The 25,964-nt window shown below is 40.0% G+C and overlaps 1 protein-coding gene across 3 annotated transcripts; it reads left to right on the top strand.

Annotated features, from left to right (window-relative positions):
- The first annotated feature begins 244 nt into the window (after positions 1 to 244).
- Positions 245 to 25,964, top strand: LOC6575069 (octopamine receptor Oamb). 3 transcript variants are annotated; one of them, XM_044007942.1, is made up of 7 exons: positions 245 to 687; positions 1,305 to 1,633; positions 9,151 to 9,681; positions 13,887 to 14,178; positions 14,254 to 14,490; positions 16,530 to 17,037; positions 24,620 to 25,964. In XM_044007942.1, exons 4-7 carry the CDS (start codon positions 13,927 to 13,929, stop codon positions 25,546 to 25,548), a joined length of 1,926 nt encoding a protein of 641 aa, XP_043863877.1. In that variant the 5' UTR covers positions 245 to 687; positions 1,305 to 1,633; positions 9,151 to 9,681; positions 13,887 to 13,926; the 3' UTR covers positions 25,549 to 25,964. The 3 variants fall into 3 exon arrangements, with proteins under 3 accessions (XP_043863877.1, XP_043863876.1, XP_043863878.1); XM_044007941.1 differs by lacking the exon at positions 24,620 to 25,964 and adding an exon at positions 21,950 to 23,530; XM_044007943.1 differs by lacking the exon at positions 24,620 to 25,964 and adding an exon at positions 17,339 to 18,051.

Below are 25,964 nucleotides of genomic sequence, written 5' to 3'. Positions count from 1 at the left end.
AAAATACAGGAAAATGCGCCTAATTAGTCCTGTTATTGATATACTACTTGGCCGAAAGTAATTCTCTCATTACCAAATTTGTCGCATGAGATTTTTGTCCGTAACTCAAACGCCGGCAACAGCAACGTCTGTTGCTGTTCTGTCGTGCTGGAAAACTCACTTTGCTGTTCTGCTGGCGTTCCACTTCCATAACGTTCCACTTGGGGCTGTGGCGGCAACTAGAATCGAATTGGCAATCAGTTCGTGTTGAAAATGCCGCCGCGTTGGTTGTGCAACGCATGAAAACGTTCGCATCGACGCCATTTTTAAGCCGTCATAACGGTAGTATAGTCGAATACGTGCACTGTAGGTGTCTGTGTCTGTGTGGGTGTGTGTATCAATATGCCTGTGTGTGGGTGCCGAAGTGAAGAGCGTTCGTTGTCGTGCTACGAAGTCGTGATCGCAGCCGTGTTTCCGTCGTACGCATTCAGTTGGCAATGAGTCCTCGAATTGAACAAAAGTGCAAGGATTTAAGCGTGGATTGATACTCATGTAAATTAATTGAATGGTACAGTGAATAATCCCAAAAGTGAATGCCGCACGCTGAACAGCTGCAACGGCTACGTGCTTCACACTGTGAAATATATTTTGGACAAGCAACAATTCCAAATGAAAATATTAATCAAATCAACAAATTGTGAATCGACTGTGAGTGGGTGTTTGTGAGTGACAATGTGTGTGTGTGTGTGTGCTTGAAATAGTACATTTATGTACTCACGCTCATTTATTATACATTTACAGATTTGAAATCAAGAGTAAAATGTCTTTCATTGAGTTTTATTGTGTTTCGTTTGCATTGTCTGTGCTACAAAATACATAATTTCTTTTGTTGGCAGCAATTAGCATCATTGGGAAATGATTTCATTGTTTTTAATGTTTCGCCATTTGCATAATGACTGTTAAATGGAAATTCAAAGCACATTTAATTTTGCCAATTCCAAAATGTTATTGAAATTTAGCCGTTTGTCACAGTAATGAATAATTATATTTATATATAATAATGAGATTCGTTCTATACTAATATGCAATGCTGCCAACACTTTAACCATAATGTCCGCGAATAATTATATTTTTGTTTCATAATGAGATTCTTTTCATACCAATACTTATACTTTAACTAATACCAATACAACATTTTATCATAATGTCCGCTAATAGCTTAAGCTGTTTACAATTATTTTTGTCAAACAGTTCGTGCTATGATAGCTAATAAATATTTATTCATAAATTGTGCGCTTACGATCGACAAATTAATTGTGTTTCAGCTAGCTCAAGTGAATAATTCGTGCTACAGCTAAGCCAATCATAAAATATGTTCAAACTAACATAAATAATACGCGCAACAGCAAGTAGAGCGACAGAGACAACATTAAATAGATATATAAAAACAAGAAAAAAAAAATCAAATATTAAGCAAACTGTCAAGCCGGTTACCGCCTCTAGAGTGCATCTACAGTAGCCGCAACAACAACAACTAAAAACTTGACCGAATTTCCAATCAATTTGGAGTCTCCAATCTCGCCCAGATTATTTGCAGCCGTTGATGTCGGCTTCAAGATCGCAATCGCAATCGCAAACCCAATGATTTATTCAGGTAAGTTTCGAGCTGAGCGAAACGCACTTTTTTTTTTTTTGTGTTCAGCTGCCTGCGGCGTTTAGCTATGCAAATTGATATCTGTAATAGGCGTCTCTTGTTTTTGGGCCGGGTATCATATACATAGAGACTGATCAGTTTCAGGGCTGAACTCTCAAGTGTAACGATTTTGAATGACTTTTATTGCACTTGGCACCAGCCGTAAATCCGCCACTTCAGCTAATTACAATTTGTTATTGCCGTCGCTGTAGCTACGGAAATTTTGCCTTTTTTTTCTCTTCTAGTGTTTTGCTTTGTTCAAGACAATGACAACGGCGTAATTAACAGCAAGGCGGAAGGGCATATTACAAAATGCAATTAAAGAAACACGCGTATTTCTCATGTTGTAATTTAGCAACTTTTCAAGTTTGGCACGTGCTTAAATGCAAACAGATCTTGTTATAGTAATTCTCTCATTCAAACTGAATAGACGGCTTCCAGTGCTGAGCCGATTAGAGCTGCAAGCTAACGTGAAACTAATACAATCAACTGAGATCCAGGCGTATATTCCGTACGGCCAGCACTGAGTTGGGTAACAAACAATTTTGAAATTGATTTGTTAGCACTTGACATGACAGAAAAGTAAACTGTAGTTGTATATGTGCAGTTCATCACCTTTACAGCTGAGTTACTTCCAATCCGTTTAGGGTCTCATTTATTGCTGATCGTCACAAGTGTTTCGGTGACACTCTTACTCGGGTAGGTATAATTGACAGTTAAGGAGGGTTCAGAATCACAAATGCGATTTAACAAAGGTTAACAGAAGACATGAATTAATAATGCGCGTAAAAGCATTTTCATGTACTTCACTCAAGATTGGGAGTTGAAGGAATTCATTCCACGTGCAATCAATTTGTGGTTTTTGAACTCAATGAATTCTGTCAGGTGTTGCACTTGGAGAATGCACGCTAAATAGTTTTGCAACATTTCGTTGTCTAAACTAAATAGCAATGGCAAAATAATAACAATAATAGCTCGACAACAGACACAGCCTACGTGCATAAGGTTCTGAAACCTGAGATTCTTTAGAACAGTTGCATACCAAAACAAAAGCGAAAATATTCAAATGTGCAACAAACAAAGTGAGAAATGTATGGCACCTCTCTCTATGTGTGTGTGAGCTCGTGTATCTGTGCGGAAAATAGAAACTAACAACTAGTGGTTGGTGACTGGGTGGCTAACCAGACGAGGGCAGTCTTTATCGGAGAGCGCGAGACAGACCCACACGTACATACTTATAAGGAAAGCAGCTGAAACACATACTGGTTTATGGGTCGGTTATAAAATTGTTTTAGGTGTCTGCAGTTAGTGAGTGCTGGCATTAAGCTTGGCATTAAATAACAATAGCATAACAATAAAACAGCTTGGGTACGACTGCTGCAATTGGGCACTGAAGGTATATGCCAACAATGTCTTCGGTGTGGGTACAAAAGCGCACTGAGGTGCGCGGAGGCACAACCCTTTTATGAATTGTGAGTGCTTGTGTTAAGCGATTCGGGTTTTCCTCTCTTATTATTTTTTTTTTTTTCGTGCCACTTTGACACTTTACTGCACGGTTTTCGCTTCACACCTGTCAAGGCACACGTATCCCCAGTACTATGTAACAATACAAAGTCCCAGGCCGCCAAGGAAAATAAGCAAATATTAAGGTTGACTGGCAAACCTCGTTGCGCATACGCCGCGTGAGCAAAGTGTGCCAAAAAATGGCGGAGCAGACACGGAAAGACAGCAGAGAAGCAGATAGTCCGAGTTATTTTGGGCATATAAGTATCTGCACACTGTTTTTCACACATTGTTTGTGGGGGCGCACGTCTTAATTACGTGGCTTTATAACCTATCCCAGGCTCACGCAATGAGCATAGGTCTGCTTCAAGGAACCAATGCCTAAAAATAAACACAAGAGCTACTTAGACGCTGCTTAGAATAATACTGGATTATAAAGCACCTCAAAGTATAGACTTTATTCATAGTTGAATTTTGTGTCTGCAGGGCGAATTTTCCTCTTAAAGCAACACTTTACCACTTTCCAGAGCCAATGCAGAACTTTCGCACGCAACATGGCAAAATGATTTAGATCTTAATTGAAGCACACATTCGTTTTATTTAGTTTACCTAAGTTTCACTTAACGGTTGAGCTGGATTCTCTCTTAGCATACCAAATGGGTCGGGAGACTCTTAAAACTAATCTATCCCACTTGTAGCAAATAAATTACAGCAGAAAGACGCTCAAATACAATATGTGTACATCATGCAAGGTGTACTTTCGACAGAATAGAGGGATTCTTCTCTAAGCACCTATGTATTTTAGTATTGTCTTCGAGCTGGTTTATTTACATTTTGAGTTTTGTTAATATATTTCGTTGCCGTCTATTTGGATAGAGTGTCATAAAACAGCGACGGCAAATTGTGAGCGGCTGTTAAAGTTTTGATTGCCTGTAAATAAACAGCTCGTTGTTGTCGCAAAAAATGAAAACCAAATGAACCTTAGAGAGCCACGAGCTGCTACAAAATGGAAAAATAAACAGCGAATGCGAACTGAGCGGAAATGAGTTTGCAGCTCGTGGCGAGCTTAGCGCTTGAAAAATCACTTAATTCATTTAAATAAGCACCAAAATGTCACATCCAATGACTTGGAAGTCCATTTGCCCCAAAGAAGGTCGCCAAACAGTTCGTTCTGTGTGCTCTCGTCCCCTCGTCCCCTCGTCCTTTCGCCTGCATGTCTGCGTAGAGTCGGGAAACTAATTTAAAAATTCACTCGCTAGGCACTACCAACTACACCTCCGCCGGCACCTCCTGGGAGACTCATAGACAAGAACTTGCCACCCTCTTTGGCTGGCTATTTATTTTTTCATTTCTTGCCTTTTTATGATGATTTTGCACTGCGCTGGTGGCTAGTGGTTGGTGCCTTGTGCCTGATGCCTCACAGCTCCGGGCATTGGGCAAAGCAAACATTTTAGCCTCAAGTGTTTAAATATAAAGCGGAAATGAGCTTTGCTAGACAGCCCAGTGCGATTCTAGCTGTCCCACAGTGACTTTCCACGAATTACACGCCGAGCTGGGATTATACCCGAAACGTGCTAAATGAACTGCACAGCCTTACACCCACTCATCCACCCACACACACACGCACATACACCTTACCTTATCTTACGTTGCATAAAATGCTTACAAGAAAATGTCAATTAATGGCGTCAACTTTTTCATTTCTTGCCTAAATGAATTGTGAGGCATTCAGTAATGATTCACTCTAATAATTCACTTCAATAATTTGTCATTTAGTTTTGTCATTGCCAAAGTCATCAGGCATTCAATCAAATGAATGTAAAAGCTGTCAAGCAACAGACAAACAATCGAATCAAATTCCTTTTTGGGGGCCCCTTGAGCCACGCCCCTAGCGCATATATGCATTTATTGGCATCTAAATTGTTTTCTCGGTGCGATAACAGAAATGCATTTGCATTTCGAATTATTATACAGATGAAATCAAGTAGTCAAGTAGTCGAAATAAATATACCCTTATTATTCAGATCGCAATGTTGATTTGGATTAAATATCTAGATTAAAAAAATTAATGTAATAAATTCTGTGTAAAATTTGGATCATATTATGTAATTTGGTGTCTCGCGAAATAATGTTTTTATTTATTTATTTATTTATTTACATAATTAAATTATAGAGTATAGTACAGCACGTACATAAAGGTCTTTGACTTAAACGATGTTATCTATGTTGTGATAAGGGAATCGAATTCCTGTAACTGAAACATTCAGTAAATGTGACAAGTTGTGGCAGAAACTCACGTATATCGTCGGGTCTAACGCCAGAGTATATCAAATTTAATAGACCCCGGAAAAATTGTATTGCAATTTATGGATTCGATTTGTGCTATTCTGTCATTTTGATTGGCATTTCGAATTGGCAACAACTCATCAATTTGGCATTGTGCAGTTCCTCGTGTGTTTTCTAAGCTCCGCTCGATTTCAATTTCAATTTCATTTTCATTTTCAATGGCGCATCCCAGAAACTATTTGTCCAAATTGTTGTTTGTAAATAATGCCATAATATTCGATAATAGGAATAACAAATTCAATAATATTCGATAATAGGAATAACAAATTCCCTCTCATTGGCAAATTAAATTGAACTATGCCCTGCTGAAATTCATTTGTTTTTTGTTGTATTAAGTCGTGCGTGCTGGCGATTGCGATTAACTTAATTAAAAGCAAAATTAAAACATCTAATTACTCGTTTAGTTATGGGGCATGGCTGCTTTGGCAGCAACTGAAGCGTTTATGTTGACGGCATTCATTCGCCCATTCACGAATCATTTTGGCGACACGCCCCAATGATCCTAAACAAGTGCATGTGTGTGTGAATGAATACGACAAGCTGTGGGATTATCCCATAATTTAAAGTATGAGGATTTATGTGTGTGAGTATTAAAGTGCTATAACTATACAACTTGTAATACATTATCAAACAGAATTTGCTCTGATAAAACGCAATTTGAGATTATATTACTAAAATGCGTTATTTTATACTTCTCTAATATGAAATGTAAACTGAACTGCTTTTTAAATTATTCGCGTTTTAGAATTTGAAATGGCCAAGCAAATTAGTTGTGGCCACAAAAATATTTTCGCCTGCCAAATAAAAAAGCTCGACAGTGAAATGTGAAAAATGCTGAAACGCAAATAAAACCGCACAGCTGTAAAACACGACGCGGAACAGCATGAAAGGGAAACTGGCTGAGCATGTGAGCAGAGAGTGAGAAATGTGTGCGCAAAACTGAAAACAAATTTGCCCAAAGCGTTTTCACAGCCAATTTTTTATGCAAAGCCAAAGACAACGCTTCCCACTTACATATATTTCTCTCATTTTCTCTCTGAGTTGGTGTGTGCGTGCGTGTGTGTGTGTGTGTGTGTGTGTGCGAAAAAGATTGCTGCACATTTTTCGTATTTGTTGTGCATGGCACATAAATCCTTTTGTTAGACGGAAGTGAACTAGCCGCTCGGTTCGCATCAGCACTTCTTACATTTACATATGTACATTTAGCATACAAAGTGCTAGCGTGTGTGTTGTGTGCGGGTGCATCTGGCCCAGCAATGTACATAAATGTCATAAAGCACTCATACACATGCACAGCAGCAGCGCCACATACTTAAGTGCCACAGCATCGTTTAAAGTGTGTGTTCCCAAGAAAGAGCCTCGACACCCCAGTCGGACGCCTAGTAATGCAAATGGCATGCAACTTACGTTGTTGTTGTTGTTGTTGTAAAGTATTTTACACATATTTACGCTAGTGAGAGCACAATGAATGAAGCACAAATGAATGTAAGCAGCTACAAGTAGATCCGAGGAATGCCTGGGGGCCAAGAGTAAGACTGTTGTGGCCTGGCACTTAAATGGCATTCGGTTTAAATCTCAATCTGTTATGCAGTCGAGTGATTTTGCCTTGTTAGCGACACATGCTCACACACACTCGCACACTAACCAACAACGTGTGGCCAATTGCTGTTGCTGTTGGTGTTAGTCATCATACTCAGCCATGGCAGTTAAGCTGGACGTTATGGACCCTAATGGCAATATTTCTGTCATTTAATCTTCTAATGGTCGACACAATTTAAAATCCCAAATACTTAAGTAGAATATATGATCTATTTAACGAGTGTATATTAAATGGCATATGTATATTACACTTCCAATAAATCTCCATTCACCATGGCTCTTGAGTCCATAGACAACAATTTAACGTGTTAACGTGTCTTTAATTTCATGCTTTTTCGAAATTTTAAATACGCCTAAAAGTATGTTTATATTATGATATTAAATTATTTGTAACTGGACAGTGACTAAGAAAAATATATATATTTATTTTTTAATTTATTTTATTTGCAATCTGTTTTTATGTAAACAATAAGCACATTTTTTTGTTTTTTGTTTTTGCTTTAAATAGCCGGTTGGCTTGAGTTCTAGAGAGCTCAATATTTACATTAAAATAATATTAATTTATTAAAACCAAACTGCAAACAAAATATATACCATATTCATGCTTGGCAGCTATAAATCATTAGCCGCTTCAATAAATTAATAAATATTAGGACGCATTTTCGAGATACACGTTTTGACCATATCCATTAGCTGTCCAAATGGAAATTAGCTGGCACAAATTATTTGGATGATCCAAGAGTTCTGTCCGAAAATAACTATGCCTACCTAAATGCTATTCATAAATGCCCCATTCAAAGGTGTGTCGAGGCACACGAACCTTTACAGATTTAGATTGTGCCAGTGATAACCGAATAAGTTGTTAAGTAAAAATAGTTATCATTATTGTGATTTAAAAGGACGAAAGAGTAAATAATACATCAGAATATTGCGTCATGTTCCACAATACATACGTATGTCATACTATAATATTCAAATTACGTACGTTATTTGACCTTTGGATAACTTTTAACCTTTGCTGCTCAATCTAAGCAATTATATATTAAAGAGTACATATGAATACATACAGCAGTCAGTGTGTTGTGCGTGCTTGTAATAGGAAAGCATGCGCTATAATTTAATTGAGCAAAGAATAGTCAAAATAATCAACGTAACGTAACTTATTGATTTTTGTTCAATATTTAATAGTATAGGCTCGGCAAACTTGAATTGAAAAAGTTTTTCGGCCGCTGAGAGCCAAGAATTGTGTATCTATGTATATAAGAATGTTAAAGCTAATTTGCATGGGCAACGGGCGAAGAGACGAAGCAAGCTATGCATACAAATTAACAATGGAAATGCAATTTGTCATACTTTGCACTTTGACGTTTCATTTTCGTAGCTGGCGAAAGGAAGGGAAAGACTAACTGACAGTTGTGGGTCCGTAAGAAATGCGGACAAGCTGAAAAATGACAGCGCACGAAACGACGAGAGAATTGGGCAAAATTCAAACGAAAAACTACGTCAGGAATGCAACCGCAATGGGCCTTGAGAAAAACAAATTAATCAGAGAAAATCTTTTTTAGCAGCACAGGCAACTCAATTGTGAGAAACTCAATACACAAATTATATTCCTGGGAGAAACTTTGCAATCAATGTGTGCATAGCAGAGCCAAAGTAAGAGGCTTACAATTTCGCTCGATTAATAATAAGAAAACTTTGCCAATGGCAATCGAGAGTAATAAATTGCTGCGAACTTATTAAATGAACAGGTGATTTGTGCACTGGGATTTGTTGGGGAACAAGTCATTGAAAACGCAGCAATTAAATTTTGATTGCAGTTTTGCTCTACTTGCTGTTGCTGTTGCGAGTTATTTAAAAGATTTCAAGCATTTTCGCAATCGATTTTAAGTGCAACATCTGTAGAAACTATATTTTAATACGTGATAGTACAAAGGTGGCATTGGTCGCATTGCGTATACGTCCGTGCCATGTGCTAAGCCATTCGCTAACTTTTTTACTTCTCTCTCTCTCTCTCTCTTCTTTTTCAGCATACATGTAAAAAATAAAAAATAAAAATCACAATCTGAACAAAAAAAGGAAAAAGAAAAAAACGAAGGACAACAAGGAAACTTATACCAACACGTTCGACTCCGTGCCAAAAAGGTTGTCGAAGCTTTTAGGCAGTCGTGTAAACAATCGAGCCAGCATTTTGCTGATGAGTATGCTGCAGGTTCAGTGAGAGTCAACGATGCCAGCGAAAGTGCAGCTCAAAGTGAATCGTGCCCCATATTGTTGCATGTAAACAGAAACTATAGACAGCCCAGGCAGCTCCGTGCCCCAACGTCAGCGGCTCAGTTTGCATAACACAACAAGACACAGAGGCGACACTGTTCAATGTTCTGAATGGAGACGACGTGTGGACGCAAACGGGCCACGGCAAGCAGACGCAGCTATCGGGGCTTTAACGTTGGCCAATGTTTGCCAACATCAGCCACGACAACAACATGGCCATAATAAGGCAACAGCAACGAACTAAACGTAATTCATGGTTACAAGTACTCAACAGCCTGCTGCTACAGGTAAGTGCGTGCAAATCAAAAAGAGCATTGATTGAATCAATTAACATTAGCTGCAATTTATTTGCCACACGAGGCCCACAACTTAGTCATTAATAATAATAGGTACTAGAAGCATAGCTAAATGATCAATAAGACAGTTTAGTCAGTTTATGCCTTACCAAGTCCTGCATGCCATATCTAGAAAATTCAAGGATTGTAAAATACATGAAAGCGTTCCTCACCCAAGCCATATGCTAGACTTTTTTTGAAGCATGTACACCTATTATAGCTTTGTAGTACAATTAAAACTATTTTTACCACTCATTCGTCATAAAACTTTAAATGTGTATCTGCAATTAGTCAAGTTGGCGTGTTGAAAATATTGCTGGCAACATTTCCTGTTTATATTTCCGCTGCATGTTTCCGTTGTTAATAGAAGCACGCACATCCTGCGGAGTACACAGTTAGGACTTTGGTGCCACTGGGACGCCAGCATGTTTCTATGGTGGTAGGCAATTTACACATTTCAACAGTAAATCGGAAAAGGCGCTGGCAAGTGGAATGTGGCGCGTGTGGCAGCTGTAGCGACACAGTTGCACATTGCAGCAGTTGTCTCGACTCTTGTTCTCCGTGTTGCAATCAACATTGACAAGTTGAAATGTGCCATAGACATTGATTATATTGTAACTGTCAGGTTTACACAGCAGTGAGCAGCCTGTTCTTTATTCCGTGAGGAGTGCAGTTAACATTAGTGAAATGTGTGGCAATAAATTCTAAGGATAAATCTACATGCCACTTGCGACATTGGTAGCGAGGCGTTGCTTTTATGAGCTACGCGCATGTTTGCATGTGCAGTTTGTGTGTGTGTGGGTGTGCGAGTGTGTGTTGTAACGTATACGCCACCGAATCGCAGCGACACACGTTACACGTCAGCTCGTAAAAAGCACATTAAACAACAGAGATGAACGCCACAGTATTTGTCTTGGATTCAAGGATTCCGTTAATAGCCAAACTATTTAGCTGAGCCTTTAAGATCATCTTAGATTTTGCCTCAAGTTGACATTGTGTAAGCTTTAATCTGGCCGCTGCAGCAGTAGAATTAAGTTAATCACTCGTGCGACTGCGGATTAAATCAAGTATAGTTTTTGCTTTATGTAAAGCCCACCCAAGTACCACAAAGCAGCCACGGCTCAAGAATGTCTTGACTTCTCACCGTCCTACCATCACAATCCCAGCATTATCTGCTCTGTTAATGATAAATCTCTACGCCAAGTCAACATAAATTTGCAAATTACGAGCAGTTATTTGGCGCGTGGAATTTTAGGCCATATTATTATTATTTTTATCTCTTATCTATATCCTGTTGGCCGCCATTCGCGAGCAATCATCAGAATTAAATTGAAAGTTCTTGCTGGTTGCTAACACAGAAACTCGTCTGCCGCAAATTACAGAGCGCAAAAAAAAAAAAATCCTTATCTCAGTGTGTTTTGTGGCGTTCTATTCCGGCTTCTGTGGGTACGTGTGATGGTGCAGTTTCACAGAAAATTTGAGCAAATTTGGCGCTTAATTCAGCTTATTTTGTGGCACGTGGCAAGTTGCACTAATTAGCGGCGAATTTAATTTCTAGCTGGTAAATTTGAGACTGTCAGAGAGTGTGGCCATACAACTATTACTTATATTACAGATTTTCTTACTATATTTTCCTCCACACTCCTTTGAAAAGATGTTGAATATAAACTATATAGTAGATCTCTTCTAAATAATAACAAAGCCAAAGGCTTCATAGTCGTTTCAGTTGAAAACTATTAGAAAATTTAGCCGTTATTCGTATTGTTTGAGCTGGCAAACGAATATTTATTGCCATAAACAAAATACTTGCAGTTGAATTCCCTTAAGGCTGTGTTTTCCCAGCAATGCGCAACAGCACACGCGAAACTTTTGCTTATTTTTTATTTCCGCTAAGCTTTTTTTTTATAAACAGAACCAGTTTCTTTGCCAAGCTTCCCATTTGCCCTTTCCCCCAGGCGAACAGCGAGTCACTAGTAATTTCGCTAAACATAAAATAATTTAGAATGCAAATTCAACTTCTGCACAACATGAATGCGAGTGAAGTTTCGGAAATTAATTTCTCATAAAATAATTGCATGCTCTACTTTTTCTACTCTGGCTCTTGACTGTGCTGATAAATTCCTCCATGGGGCTCTGATAAAATTCAATAAGTTTTCTATAATTTTATTCACACAAAATTCTTTTGCGTGCGCTCAATTAAGTATATTTCCAGTTGATGGCATGCTCCATTTACATAGCAGATTATTAAAATTGAGTGTCTTTTAAATAACCATTTTGAAATCCGTTCAGCATTTTATGCCGTATAATTAAGACGAGCACATTTCCGTATCCATGCACCGCCCCCACGCTCAATGCCATCGGCTATAAAGCCTTCGCCAACTGGGCGTATGCGCAACGAACGTCCAAAAGTGCGTGTGCATCGTATGAGCCGTATTAAAAAAGCTTTTTGCCGATTTATAGACGCCTCTCAGTTTAAATGTGAATTATTTATCGTGCTCAAGAATTTAATGTTGGCCAATTTCAACTTGTAACTCAATTTAGTCATTTTTCATTATTAGCTGCCATAAAGCTATTTTTACCATGCAAACCTCCCTCGAAAAGAAAACGACAAATATTGCACTAAAATGAAAATGAAAAGCTCTTATATGTACTTTTAATGTTCAACGCAACAGAGGACTCTCTTTGGCGCATGCCACGACGCCCCGCACCCGGCGCCCTATAAAATATTTTTCAGCCTTGTCCACAAAGGCTGCCTCTGCCGGCTTATACCACATACATACTATATACATATATATATTGTTTGTCATGTGAGTAATTTCAGCTGCCTTTCACTCAGACAAAGTGCCACTGATTACTTTTATTTGGAGCCGGCAAAAGCATCATTCCTTAACGCCAAATTCTACAGACGACGGCATTGGAGTAACTAGCGCGATACATGTTTGCCATCTTTATATCATTATAAACATATTTCCGTTGTGCGTTGACTTTACTTTCTACGAATTCATTTGGCTCCTCTTGAACCCAGCCGTAGTTCTTAGCCTGGATAGTTAATTTCGATCGACGTCAGTTCTTTCCTTGACACTGACTCAGACTCAATTGATTGCTGTGGGAAATAACTAACTGACAATCAATATTAAATGACAGTAAGAAATCGAGTGAGGCATAGGCCAATTTACCTTGGAGGTCTTGGCTATCAGGCGCAAATGTCAACTATTTTGGTTTGTGGTAAATCTTGGAATATAATTAACTTATTGGGTGGAAGAGAACGTGCGCTCTATCGAACTCAAGTACTAGTCTATTTTGAAAAGAGCTGAAGACGCATTCCAGAGTGTTGGGCCTGTACACTGTCGAATAAAGTGTAATCGATTTGTTGCGTGCTTTGAATATTTCATGCTCGGTAATTACGTCGCCCAAGCCCCAATATGAAATAATGTCTTGTTGCCTTTTGGCTGTCCAGCCATTAGAACATTAAAGTTGCAAATAATTTCAACTGTTTCAGCTGTTGCCACAAATATTGATTAGTGGCCAAATTGAGCGCGAATTTTGAATGTGGTTATTTCGTAGTTGCGCTGTCTTTATTGCGTGTTCGATTAGCCGATAGCAATCGAAATGACAATCCGTATTTGAGTCTGAATTCATTCATAAATTCTGAATAGCGATTGCCAGCAAACATATCCAAAATGATGTCAATTAAATTACAACGTCAACGCCAGCTGAATTACAAATTTCGCCAGCTCCCAGGCGCAATACTGTTGCACTAATGAAATGTCATAGCTTCCGTTTCCACAGGCACTTAGCGGGCAATTACTAAGTAACCATTAGTTGAGAGACTTTTTTACTGGAGTTTGGCCCAGAACAGACGGTGCTATTCTTTAATGTTTCAAGTTTGTGCTTTAGCCAATTGCCTGCTGGACGCTCATTTAAGCATCAAGCTAAGCAAACAACAAAATAGAACGCATTTGTTTTGGCTATTGTTATGTTGGCCATGCCTCGAGAACTTGAATTTGTGGTCTGATATCTATGTATGTACTGTATATTCATAAATTAATTAGGCATGCCGCCCACGCACCGTCTGTGTGGCCTTAAGCGGCCAGCTATTTATGCTCTGAATGGACCTTTAGTAATGCTCGCTGTTTCTTTACTATCTTGGCTTGCAGGTGGTAAACACAAGTATACACCCATCACAAAAGTACCGCCATGAATGAAACAGAGTGTGAGGATCTCATTAAATCTGTGAAATGGACGGAACCGGCGAACCTGATCTCTTTGGCCATACTCGAGTTTATCAACGTATTGGTCATCGGTGGCAATTGTCTAGTCATTGCCGCCGTCTTCTGTTCAAACAAATTACGTAGTGTTACCAATTTTTTTATTGTTAACTTGGCCGTTGCCGATTTACTGGTGGGTCTGGCGGTGCTACCATTCTCGGCCACCTGGGAGGTGTTCAAGGTAAGTGCAATCAAGCAATCAATCCAAATCAAGAAGGAAAACAAATAAGACAGTTTCTAATTCCAATTTGTTTAGGTTTGGATATTTGGTGACGTTTGGTGCCGCATTTGGTTGGCAGTGGATGTCTGGATGTGCACGGCATCGATCCTGAATCTTTGTGCCATATCTTTGGATCGGTACGTGGCAGTCACGCGACCCGTCACCTACCCAAGCATTATGTCAACGAAGAAGGCCAAGTCGTTAATCGCCGGCATTTGGGTACTCTCATTTGTCATTTGCTTTCCGCCTTTGGTGGGCTGGAAAGATCAAAAGGTAAGCTGTCCCACTGTCCATGCATAAGCCCATCCACAATTACAGTAAATTTAAGTGTAAAGCGCTTCTCCGCACTGACCTGAAACCATGAAAACTGCTTTTGGCAGGCAATCCACTCGCTTGTAACTCGCACCGACAACTACAAAAGAAACCTCAGTCCGACGCTTAGGTGACCCTTCGGACCGCAATGTTCTGTCATTGACAACATTACAAGTTAAAGTTTTGGACTGAACCGTTGCCTAACCGCAGCTGAAAATGAGGCGAGTGCTGTAAGTCTTCAAAGCTTGCAATCTAGCTCACTTGTGTCAACATGCACGTCGAGCAAGTAAAGTGCCTTTGATCAGGCTTACATGATTAGGAAATACCCTTCTGCTAGAGGATAAATACCCTGCATAGCCTGCCTGCTATAATCTTGATTAGGGTTTACTTGACTATAATCAAATTAGCGTGAATTTAAAATAGATTAGAGTGAAACGAAGGGCATGTCATATGCCACGACTTCTCACCAGACTACCCAATCGACAACTATTACAGGGTATTTTAGTCATTCTCTTTTTTCCAGCTATTTTGGCACATTGCTGCCATCAGCGCGACTGTTTTAGTGTTGTCATTTTTGGCACACATGCATAAAACTCTTATGTAATGGCAATGATAATGATGTGCCACACATGCGGACAGGGAATCCAACCAAAAGCAGACAGCAGGCGACGAAAGGCAGCATGGCATAATTCATGTGTATGCGCCCTGTACTGGGGTAATCAGATCAGCAGCGATATGGCTACTAACTGGTCCAACGAATTACGACTTCCTGCAACACTTTATTGTCCCCAATGTGTATGTGTGTGTGGGGGTGTGTATCTGTGTGGGCTTCTATGGTTTTGTGCTTGTGTCTCTGTTGTTATTGCCGAACGAGCCTAAGGCCAACTTAGGTCAAATTTACTAGCCATATTGTTTCAACTTTGTAGTCGACGGAGACGTTCAGCAAGTGGGAGCCACCTACAAATATGTATGTCACTTGGGCAGCCCATTTAGGACACATAAATCTAGCATAGCTGGTGGCCAAATCTTGTCCTGTTTATATGTCTAATCTTAATGGCAGATGCCCATCGAATCGTGCCAGTCAACTAGCAACTGTTGCCTTAGGTCGCATTGACAGAGACGTACAAATATCATATGAGCGCATCTACGGAGTGCATTCGGACTCCAACTGGTTTCACGAGCATAATTGATGTTTGATTTACGCGAACAGCTGCTGGAAGCAGCGATTATTATACGACTGCCATCTGGCATTGTGAGCGTCTTATCCCGTACTCTCTCACTTGACTTCATTCAATTTCGAGTCAGGTGTACATACACACATATATTCCCTTGACTACTTTGCAAATGACAGAACATATAATATATTGTCCTCAAGTGTCGACCTTGGCATTCGGAAGAAGCTTTAAACTGTGTGGACTTTATATTAAAAATACATAAGAATACTCTGTAAATGGGAAACGACCCATGTGGCTGAGGCCTATGAGATCATGAGCGACAGTTTCCGAATAGAATTAGCATAATGACAAACTTTAACATTAAATCCGATAATTAAGCATATTTATGATAAGGCTCATAAACTTATTGCAGCACTTATTGATGTAGAGTATCTGTTTGACGACTTCCCTTTTTGCTTATTCTGAAACCATATAGTACATATGTACATGCAGTTCCTGGCGCTTAAATGTATGCTACACCTTGGCATAATATTCATGCAGAGCACGTTCCAGCATATCTTTTGCAAAATAAACCGCTTTAAGTTGAATTTTTATTGGCTTATTGTGAGCAATGTGTGACTCTGAAATTTTGTGTGCGAGTCTAGAATTTCAATGGGTTAGCTGGATGACAAAGCATTTAATATACACCATCACATTTCATATATACCAGCACTTTGACGGGGTTAGCCAGATGATAAAGCTTTTAATAAAAACCCGTCAACTGTCAAATATGCATACTTACATATACATATGTAGATATTTTATACGTTTATGTTTTTCTTTCAGGCCGTGGTACAGCCAACCTACACACGGGGAAACTATACGCTTTACTATGCCACCACAATGTCAAGCACACAGGATGAGCAACTAGATGTAGATAGAATTAAGCATAAGGAGGAGCACGATGCTGCTGTCTCCTTGTTAACTAAAAGTGGCAATGGCAATGGCAGTGGCAATGGCAAAGGCAATGCCTACAATCCATACGATCCCAACTTCTCGCCAATCGATGACTCGGCTGAAATACATATTGCAGCCATGACAACAACAAGCACAATTTCGCCTAGCACCGAAATGGATTCCAATATTTTAAACGCGCCCGCGTCGAATGTGCCACAGCCGGCAACAAGTTGCCCCTGGAAATGTGAGCTCACTAATGATAGAGGCTATGTACTCTACTCGGCATTGGGCTCCTTCTATATACCCATGTTTGTAATGCTCTTCTTCTATTGGCGTATATATCGAGCGGCCGTGCGCACCACGCGTGCAATAAATCAAGGATTCAAGACCACAAAGGGTGAGTAACAATTCGTATCTGTTCTCGTAGTGTAAACATCAAGATTGGTAGCTAAAAGAAACATTAAACTTTTGAACACATTTTTTGAACTCTCATTCACAAAATTAATGGCAACTTGTGCGTAGCTTAAAGTTTTGTCCCTTTAATATTTTCTAATATTTCTCATTCAATTCGATTTGATACTCTTAAATAGTAAGTTTTATAATCCTCGTAGCGGTTGTAGTTCGTACATATAAATACATAAATTATCCTCAATATTCATATTGACTGTTTATCAATTTTTTAAACTCTATTCGTGTAGATTGTTGAGTGACGTCTTTGCCCCGTTTCTTTTTAATTTAATAAAAAATAAAAAATAAATAAAAAATAAAAAAAAAAACTCCACAATAATAATATCAAATGAAAGTCGATATAAAATTACACACATACATAAATATTTGTACACACACATTATGAACATGACACATCAGAGCCATTGTCTATAACAGCCTTCATAGATTAATCACAATATTTCGAAACTGATTTGGATGGTTCAACGAAACATTGAATATCTAACGCTTATGTCAGCAATCTTGAAATTCATCTCTCTGTTTGTGCGTCTGTGTCCCGTGTCTAATACAGCAATTGTTTTATCAGTCCAACAGCGACTGCTGTCAGATATGTTTTATAAACAATTGTAAAAATCATGTTTGACATTTATAAATAACCACACACACACACACACACACACACATATTTATGTCGGAAATTCGTTATTGTGTCTTGCACTGGGTACATTATAAATAAACATGAAACGTTCTAAACAACACAAACATATAAACAAAAAAAATAATTAAGTATTTATAAGTAGAACCCTAAGACATAATCCAAATGTAAATGATAGAACAAAGTTTTTTAATCATTTAATTAAGTCTACATTAAAAAAAAAAAGGTAATTAAAATCTCAATTTGTATACTAAATCTTTGTCACTAAAATCCTGATTAATTAAATAAAAATTACCTAATTTTACTGTGCATATTTGTAGCTTAAATACTCATTTAGTTTAGACTACCCATATAAGTTAAACAACTATTATAAATATACATATGTATATACATATATGCGATAATGGAAATATCCCAACCCAACAACTGTCAACGAAAACCACATAGAGCATCCTCGAATGGGCGTTAAAGCTTTAATATTTCCTGCCCATAATCTACGAAAATCCAAGCACACTTAGCACGTTAAAGTCTGCTCAATGCTAGAATACACTGTTTTATCATACGAAGCATACATCTTCACTTTGTTTTGCAGCATATATCTCGTTTGCGATCCTTGTAATAATTGGCATTGTTTTTCATCCAAGTATACGAGAGAACACATCAAACGAATCAGCAGCTTAGGCAAAAAGCAGCGTCTATGTAATGAAACGAAAAAAGTTCTGACGTTAGAGAAAAGGAAAAATACAAAATTCCGCACGCTTGAGATGAGTCTGGGTGACCCACGTATCTCTGCTGCTGTGTTAAATTATTTATTTTTATTTCATCCTATACGGGTACTTTCATTTGAAGTTAGTGTCTTTTTAAATTGCCATTAAATACTCGGGCAACTCGTACGGCCTTGTTGTCTGTATGTACGGATATCACATACATACATATGTATGAATGTGTGTGTCTATTCTCATATGTGGCTCATTAGATGCGCAATATTTTGTCAATACTGCAGCGCACTTTCTTCCAGCTGATCAGCTCATTGAGCACAGTTCTAGTTGGGCTTGTGGATCTCATCGACTTGGCTGCCACCTGCAATAATGTTGTCAAGCCAAGCGCACGCATTGTCTATAATCCGAGCAAGCCAAAAAGGCCAACCGGCTGACTGACTGCCCTACTGACAAACTGACAAACTGACAAACTGACTAACTGATTCGCTGACTAACTGACTCGCTGACTAGGTTGACTGGTTGGTTATATAATAAAAATCAATAAGCCGCTTTTCGTGCGTTCAATGCTCCTGCTAATTGTGGGCCGAGAAAAGCTACTTTTGTGCGAGTCCCAAAATAAAAGCCCAGTCAAAAGTGCCTACAATTCACCATAAGCCTAATGACAGTTTAATGTCCGGACTCTTGTAGCCTATAATTTTCGTTTTTCTATTACAATACAACTTGCTATAATTTGGTTGGGTTCAAATGTGGTCGGAGTCTAGAAGAAAAATAGACGTTGGATGAAAAACAAGCAAAAGACTTTTAGTTTATCATATATTTATATATAATTCTATATGTCTATATTTACTAACATTCAATCGATTTTTTTACACACAAGATATACATACTTAAATCAAATATGAAAAACTTGAGCGTTAAATTCGCAACGCCTCTTCTCCTGCCAATACTCTATTTCGCGTGTGTCACATAATATTATCAGCATTGAAGGAGTGGGTCTTGAATGTCTCGTAATTATGACCTAAATGCTGTTTTTCTGGCTTATGATGCCATCGTGCTGTTTGCTGATGCCCCGTTTTTGGGCTCAGTTGGGCTGTTGAGTTGCTTTGTTTTGCAGCTGGCGTGTCCTTAGTTGACACTGTTTTGAAGACAAAGCCCTGATTTTCAGAAACATCCGCTCGCTGAATATCATGCGACAGCCTTGGAGCACACATGTAGACACAGCGGCGCTGAGCTGGTTATACTTTTTTCTACGGACCACTTGCCGTGCGTGTCTTCATTTCTTTCACTTTGCGCGCCGGTCCTAGTTTTAGCACACAACACGAAACGCAAAAGTCGGAAAACATTTCGTGACACAATGCGGGGGCGTGTGCATAGTTTTTTTTTGTTTTTGTTTTTGTTTTTGTTTTTATTATTATTGTTGCTGCTAGGGTAGAATTCCTATATGGCCCACTCGCCCTTTAGTGGTTTTTGAAGGTAATCAAGTTTCAAGTTCATAAACTAGCTGAGGTTCATGGCGACGTCTATTAAAATATACGCAGTAGCACTACCAACAGCAGCAACAGCAGCAACAGCAGCAGCAACAGCAGCAGCAACAGTAGTAGCAGCAGCAGCAGGAGAAGAGTGTCAGGCATGGCACTTGAGCCTGTTATTGTTCTTACGCCAGTTGCACAGAAACTGAGGGCTTTCAAAATTTCAATTTCAATGGGCCTAGCCAGGGCCAGGGCCCCATGTCAACAGCAGGCGCTGGAACTTTCACGCCAGCCTTTTTAAGATTTTAGATTTCACCTTGACTTTCACTTGCCTCAGTTTCAGCCTTACAAATACCAACTAAAAGGTCAATTAAAGATAGCAGAACAAAAAATGACCATTAAAATTACAAATGAAAGCAAATTACAAATAATTGATTAAATAATTATTTTACAAGCCACAAAATCAGTTGCATTGAAATTGACTGTGAATGTTATTTTCGTATACTGGTTTAAATATTTTATGTGTTTTGTTCTGTTATGCTTTATATTGTTCACGAAGTTTCCATTGTATGTTGTTGTTCCAGCGGCAAATTTGCATATGGGTGGCATTTCTATTTGTCAATGATTTGGGCGGAAAACAGTTTCATTTGATTTGCTTGTTTGTGGAGAAGGCCTCGCTTTAGCCGCGTAGCTTAGAAATGTTTATCCCACTCAATGCCTGCGGCCATTCAGAAGGCTTCCGCATCGGAAAACAAATATGAAATAGTTTTCATATTCACATTAATGGAAAAATTTACTATACCGTATTCGCATTTTCCCTTTTCAAACTTTATCAAATTTATTAAAAGCTTTTCAATGGCTGTTTCTCTTTTTCATTCGGGCTTTTAATATCAAAGGCTTCTGCTCCATATTTACATTTTTACATATGTATGTCAAAAGGTTTGTTTTTATGCAAATGGAATTTTTCAGGTCTGTCTATTATATTCTGTCATTTGTATTTGCATTTGCCAATATGAATACCATACAAATCCAATTCATTTTTTTTTATTTTTAAATAAATATACATAGAATATTTTATAAAAAGTATTTTTAATTAAGTCCGAAACTATGCTTTAAAAATGTGAAATTTAAATTATTTGAAATATAATCAGATTATGTAAAATAAAATATTTTCAGTATAAATTACACTCAAATCATTCATTCATTTAATTCCGTCAATTTGTCAATATATGTACACTGGCATCGAGTGCCTACGAAAACCCAACTTTATTAGCTAATACGAATGGGGCCAAAACCCGGCAACCATTGTTAATTGTGTCAACACGGACCAGAAAATCAATAAGCATAAAAACCCCAGCTAATTAATTAACAAGCTCCCCAAATTACTTAATTACTTATTTTTGATTAAATCAATTATTTGATCAATATTTTTCAATACTCAATTGTAATTAGGCTTTTTGTACATTCGGGCATGTTCTATTATAATTCCCAAATTTTTTATAATCCATACTTTTTGATATAATCTTAAAAATAACTAAATACAATTTTGAAGCATGCCCCACAAAAAGGCATTCAATTTAAATTAAAACCGAATATCTGCCTATTCCTTATACATTTATAAATTATATTATACTATACAATATATATTATATTGGCGTAGTGTACATTCTTATAATTAAAGATGAACTGCTAAGTTTTTCAATAAATATCTATGTGTGAACGTACGTAGTTAGATTCCCGTTTTCTGCTCATGTGTGCTAGCCCTATTATTAAAATTTTGTGTGTCTCTAACCAAAGAAAACTCGAAATCAATATCAATCAGAAATCAATACCGATCCAAAACAAACAACAATCACGCATACACAAGCTCATGTATAATACAAGCTGAATGTTTTCATGTGCTCACGATGACACCCACTACATACAACCAAAACAACATAATGTGATTGCATTTGATGTGATTTTTGTATTGAGTCCCATTTCGACTTCCTGCCAAATTCCCACACTGACTTATTGCAGGCAGTCCACGCGAATCGGGGGGCAACAATCGCGTTGATGACTCCCAGCTAATACTGCGCATCCATCGTGGGCGCCCCTGCGGCACACCGCAGCGCACGCCACTTTCGGTGCACTCCATGTCCTCGACGCTGAGTGTAAACAGCAATGGGCCAACGGGCGCTGCCCTCAGCACTGCGAATGAGGATCAACAGCCCGCCTCCCAGACGGGCACGCCAAAGAGGGCGACATCGATGCGTGTGAGTCGCCAGAGGCACGAGAAGGTATCCATCAAGGTTTCGTTTCCCTCCTCGGAAAACATGTTGGAGTCACCCCGTATGGGTGTCTCGCAGCAGCCGCCACCCTCGCCACACTATGCTGTCATCAGCAGCACCAAAGGTGGTGTCGGCAACCTCACCAACGGGCGACGCGCCTCATTCAAGAGCAGCCTCTTCGACATTGGCGAGACCACCTTCAATCTGGACACGGCCAGCGGAGCAGCAAATGATCTGGAGAGTGGCAATTCGACTGGGTTGACATCGGGCAAGAAGCGTTCCGGCAAACGCAGTGCAAAGTTCCAAGTGAAACGCTTTCGCATGGAGACAAAAGCGGCTAAGACATTGGCCATAATTGTGGGCGGGTTCATAGTCTGTTGGCTGCCGTTCTTTACGATGTATCTGATACGCGCGTTCTGCGAGGACTGCATCCAGCCGACAGTATTTTCGGTATTGTTTTGGCTGGGCTACTGCAATTCGGCCATTAATCCGGTCATCTATGCCCTCTTCTCCCACGAGTTTCGCATTGCCTTCAAGCGCATCGTCTGCCGTTGCGTGTGCACTCGCAGTGGCTTTAGGGCCTCCGAGAATTTCCAGATGATTGCTGCGCGGGCCCTTATGGCGCCCGCCACTTTCCACAAGACCATTTCGGGCTGTTCTGACGACGGCGATGGAGTTGATTTCAGCTGACTAATGGGCAACTACGAACCGAGTCCCCTGCAGCGCACTGCCTCACTGCCGCAGGAAGCCAGCAGCAGAGATGGCGATGCGGATACCACGGGCAGCAGACGTATACGGCGCGGCGGCTTCTGCAAGGGTCGTGTGCTCTAAGCACGCCCCATACGGCAGGAGTACCAGCCAAAACAACAACAACAACAACAGCAACAACAACAACAGCAACAACTACAAATACAAGTACTTGACATAAGGCAATGCACCTCGCTTTTGTACTTTTGTAAACGCCGTCAGCCCCACTGACACAGACAGTATTCGCATTGAACAACGTTGTAACTATGGCAATAATTTTCGCGTATTTAACTAGACATAAGACATACATAGATATACTTGTACCTATATCTGTACTTTAAGCTAAATTAATGTTACTTCATGTTTATATATACAACACACGCTTTGAGCTAAGTACTCCGAGATGTAACTACATACATACATATATTGTATTAAGCAGGCCCCCATTTGTTTCACTCTTCTGTTAGTCGAATACATCAGTTCCGTTACCAGAGTAGTATAGTACTTAATATGTGTATATCGGCCAATAATTTGGTTAAGTGAAAATAATTTCAATAAAATGAAACCAAACAAAGAGCAAAAATCGATCGCCGACAAAATTAAAGGTAATTTATGTTAAGAATAATTGCTAGACACAGCAGTTCTGACATTCTACAGGTAAACAAAAAACACACACTAAGGTAATAACAAGACCCACACAGCCGCAATTATTCAAGCCAGTACACATAAAGACACACACGATTCTTTAAACCGACTAAAGTGAAATTCATTCGAATTCATTTAAGAGGAATGAAAAACATTCCCTGACAGTGATGATATTTATATGATTAATCTATTAATCTATAAAAAATAGACTTCACTTTCAAACCTGGCCCTGTCTTTTCAGTGTAGATTCCGTTATCTTGGCCAAGCACTTACTTTAATCGCATTGGCAGCGTTTTCTGGCGTTCTTTACTATATAATATTACAGTGATTGTGGCCTACGTCTCCACTAATATGTTTGGATAGGTTTAGGCCAAAGTAAATGGTTGGTTGACGCAGGTCAGAGCTGCATAGAGTCATAAATTATTGAACAGTATATAAACGGCAGCAACAATCCGAATGACATGGCATTATTGCGCTGATTATTCATTACATTCACGCGGCGGGTAATGAAAATTTATACAGCTGCTAAACGTGCGTATGAGTAATAAATGCAAAACGAGCAGCAGACCGAGGGAGCAGGAATACTAAAGTGCGTGAGTGGTTGCGCGTGTTTCTGTGCGAGTATGTGTGAAATTATGCAAATGTATGTGTGCTAATGAAATAAAGTTCGCTTTGAAAGCAGCTTAAACAAGACTAAGCCGAGCAATAGGACAATATTGTTGCCAAGGATAGCGGCGAGACAAGGGCCTGCATTGAGTGCTTGTTGTGCTTATGCCAAGACATTTGCATAATTACGCGTTTAATTTGCTAAAGTGCAGCCTGGCAGAGCGCCAAGACATGTCGCATGGGCGGGGAAAACATGCCATGCCAGGCAGTGTAGGCAATGACAATGGCAACACAGAGGGCATTTAAGCGCAATGCGAGCTGCGAAGCGGGGCGTTTGAGCGATATTCAATAAAGCAGGAATCAGTATGTGAAATGTGTGCAACGCCAAACTAATGTTAATTCAATTTTTCCCATTCAACAGGCTCCAAGGGCATTGGCTCTCGTTTCGAGGAGCAGCGTCTAACGTTGCGCATACATCGCGGCCGCGGCTCCAACCAGCAGGACTCGCTGCACAGCAACGGCAGCACTCAAAGTACCACAACTACTCTAGGCACCCCATCGCCGGAGCGCCTCAGCAAATATGCCACGCGTCGATTACATCATCAGCACGATAAAATCAAGATATCTGTATCGTATCCGTCTAGCGAAAATATAAATGAGATGGCTCAGCCGGAGCCAACGCATGAGCGGCGCACCTCTGGCAACGCCCTCTTCTCCGTACATTATAACGGCGCCCACGGACGCGAGTCGACAGAGTCGCAACTTTATCGACAGCAGCATCATGGAGGCAGCTCCTGCTACTTGCAGGTCGGGAAGGCGCTGCCAGAGCTGTCGCGGCGGCAGAGCAACACCAGCGAAGCAGGTGTCGTGGCTGGCCACCCGAGATCCACGAACAAAAAAATGGGCAGGCGCAATATCAAGGCGCAAGTGAAGCGTTTTCGCATGGAGACAAAGGCGGCCAAAACTTTGGCAATCATTGTGGGCATGTTCATCTTCTGCTGGTGTCCGTTCTTTACAATTTACATTATCCGGCCGTTCTGCCAGGACTGCGTTGATCCGCTACTGTTTTCGGTCCTCTTCTGGCTGGGCTATTGCAATTCGGCGGTTAATCCCATGATTTATGCACTCTTCTCCAAAGACTTTCGATTCGCATTTAAGCGCATCATATGCCGCTGCTTCTGCTCACGGCAGAGCGTCTCTCTGAAGAGCTCCCGTCGTGGCTCCGACATGTCCGCCATACGCATTCAAGGACGTACACCCAGTATTACACCCAGCGCAGCGGCGCACAGCTTTGGCGATGAGAGCGAGCTGCATCCGTCACATTCTGAGCTGGGCAACGAGTCCAGATGACGCTCGTTTGGGCCCAGCTCAAGCTCACAGAGCAGCTTGGGCGGGTTGCGTAAGACGAGCCTGAAGGTGCCCGTCTACGAGATTTGCCATCCCCTAGTCATGGAAACGCCCTCCTATTCCTACGTTGAGACCCCAGGTGATACGCCCACCTCAACCATCAATGGCACCTCAAAGCGAACCCAATTGTAGCCGCGGGAGCTGCTGGCGCTGCGCAGCCTAACAGCCAGCGATACGACTAACACTGCGATAGCGGGGCAGCGACCGCGGCGCACAGTTCGAATTGAGTACAGCGATGCCAGCGTCTAAACGGGAACCTACGAATGGGACATTAGCCTAGTAAGCAACTTGTATCTAAAACTTCGTAGATAATATATGATTAAATAGTCTTTGGTAAAACCAAAACAAAAAAAAGAAAA

This window comes from Drosophila mojavensis, unplaced genomic scaffold, assembly GCF_018153725.1.
Source record: "Drosophila mojavensis isolate 15081-1352.22 unplaced genomic scaffold, ASM1815372v1 contig_231, whole genome shotgun sequence".
In the NCBI taxonomy this organism is placed as follows: Eukaryota; Metazoa; Arthropoda; class Insecta; order Diptera; family Drosophilidae; genus Drosophila; species Drosophila mojavensis.
The sequence above is the reverse complement of the archived record's forward strand: the minus strand, read 5'-3'. Positions and strand labels throughout refer to the sequence as shown.

Excerpts from the sequence above, each read along its gene's own strand:
- LOC6575069 (XM_044007941.1), top strand. The coding sequence starts at position 13,927 with ATGAATGAAACAGAGTGTGAGGATCTCATTAAATCTGTGAAATGGACG. Across the intron at positions 14,179-14,253 it reads CCACCTGGGAGGTGTTCAAG|GTTTGGATATTTGGTGACGT; the intron begins GTAAGTGCAATC and ends CAATTTGTTTAG. Across the intron at positions 14,491-16,529 it reads TGGGCTGGAAAGATCAAAAG|GCCGTGGTACAGCCAACCTA; the intron begins GTAAGCTGTCCC and ends TTTTTCTTTCAG.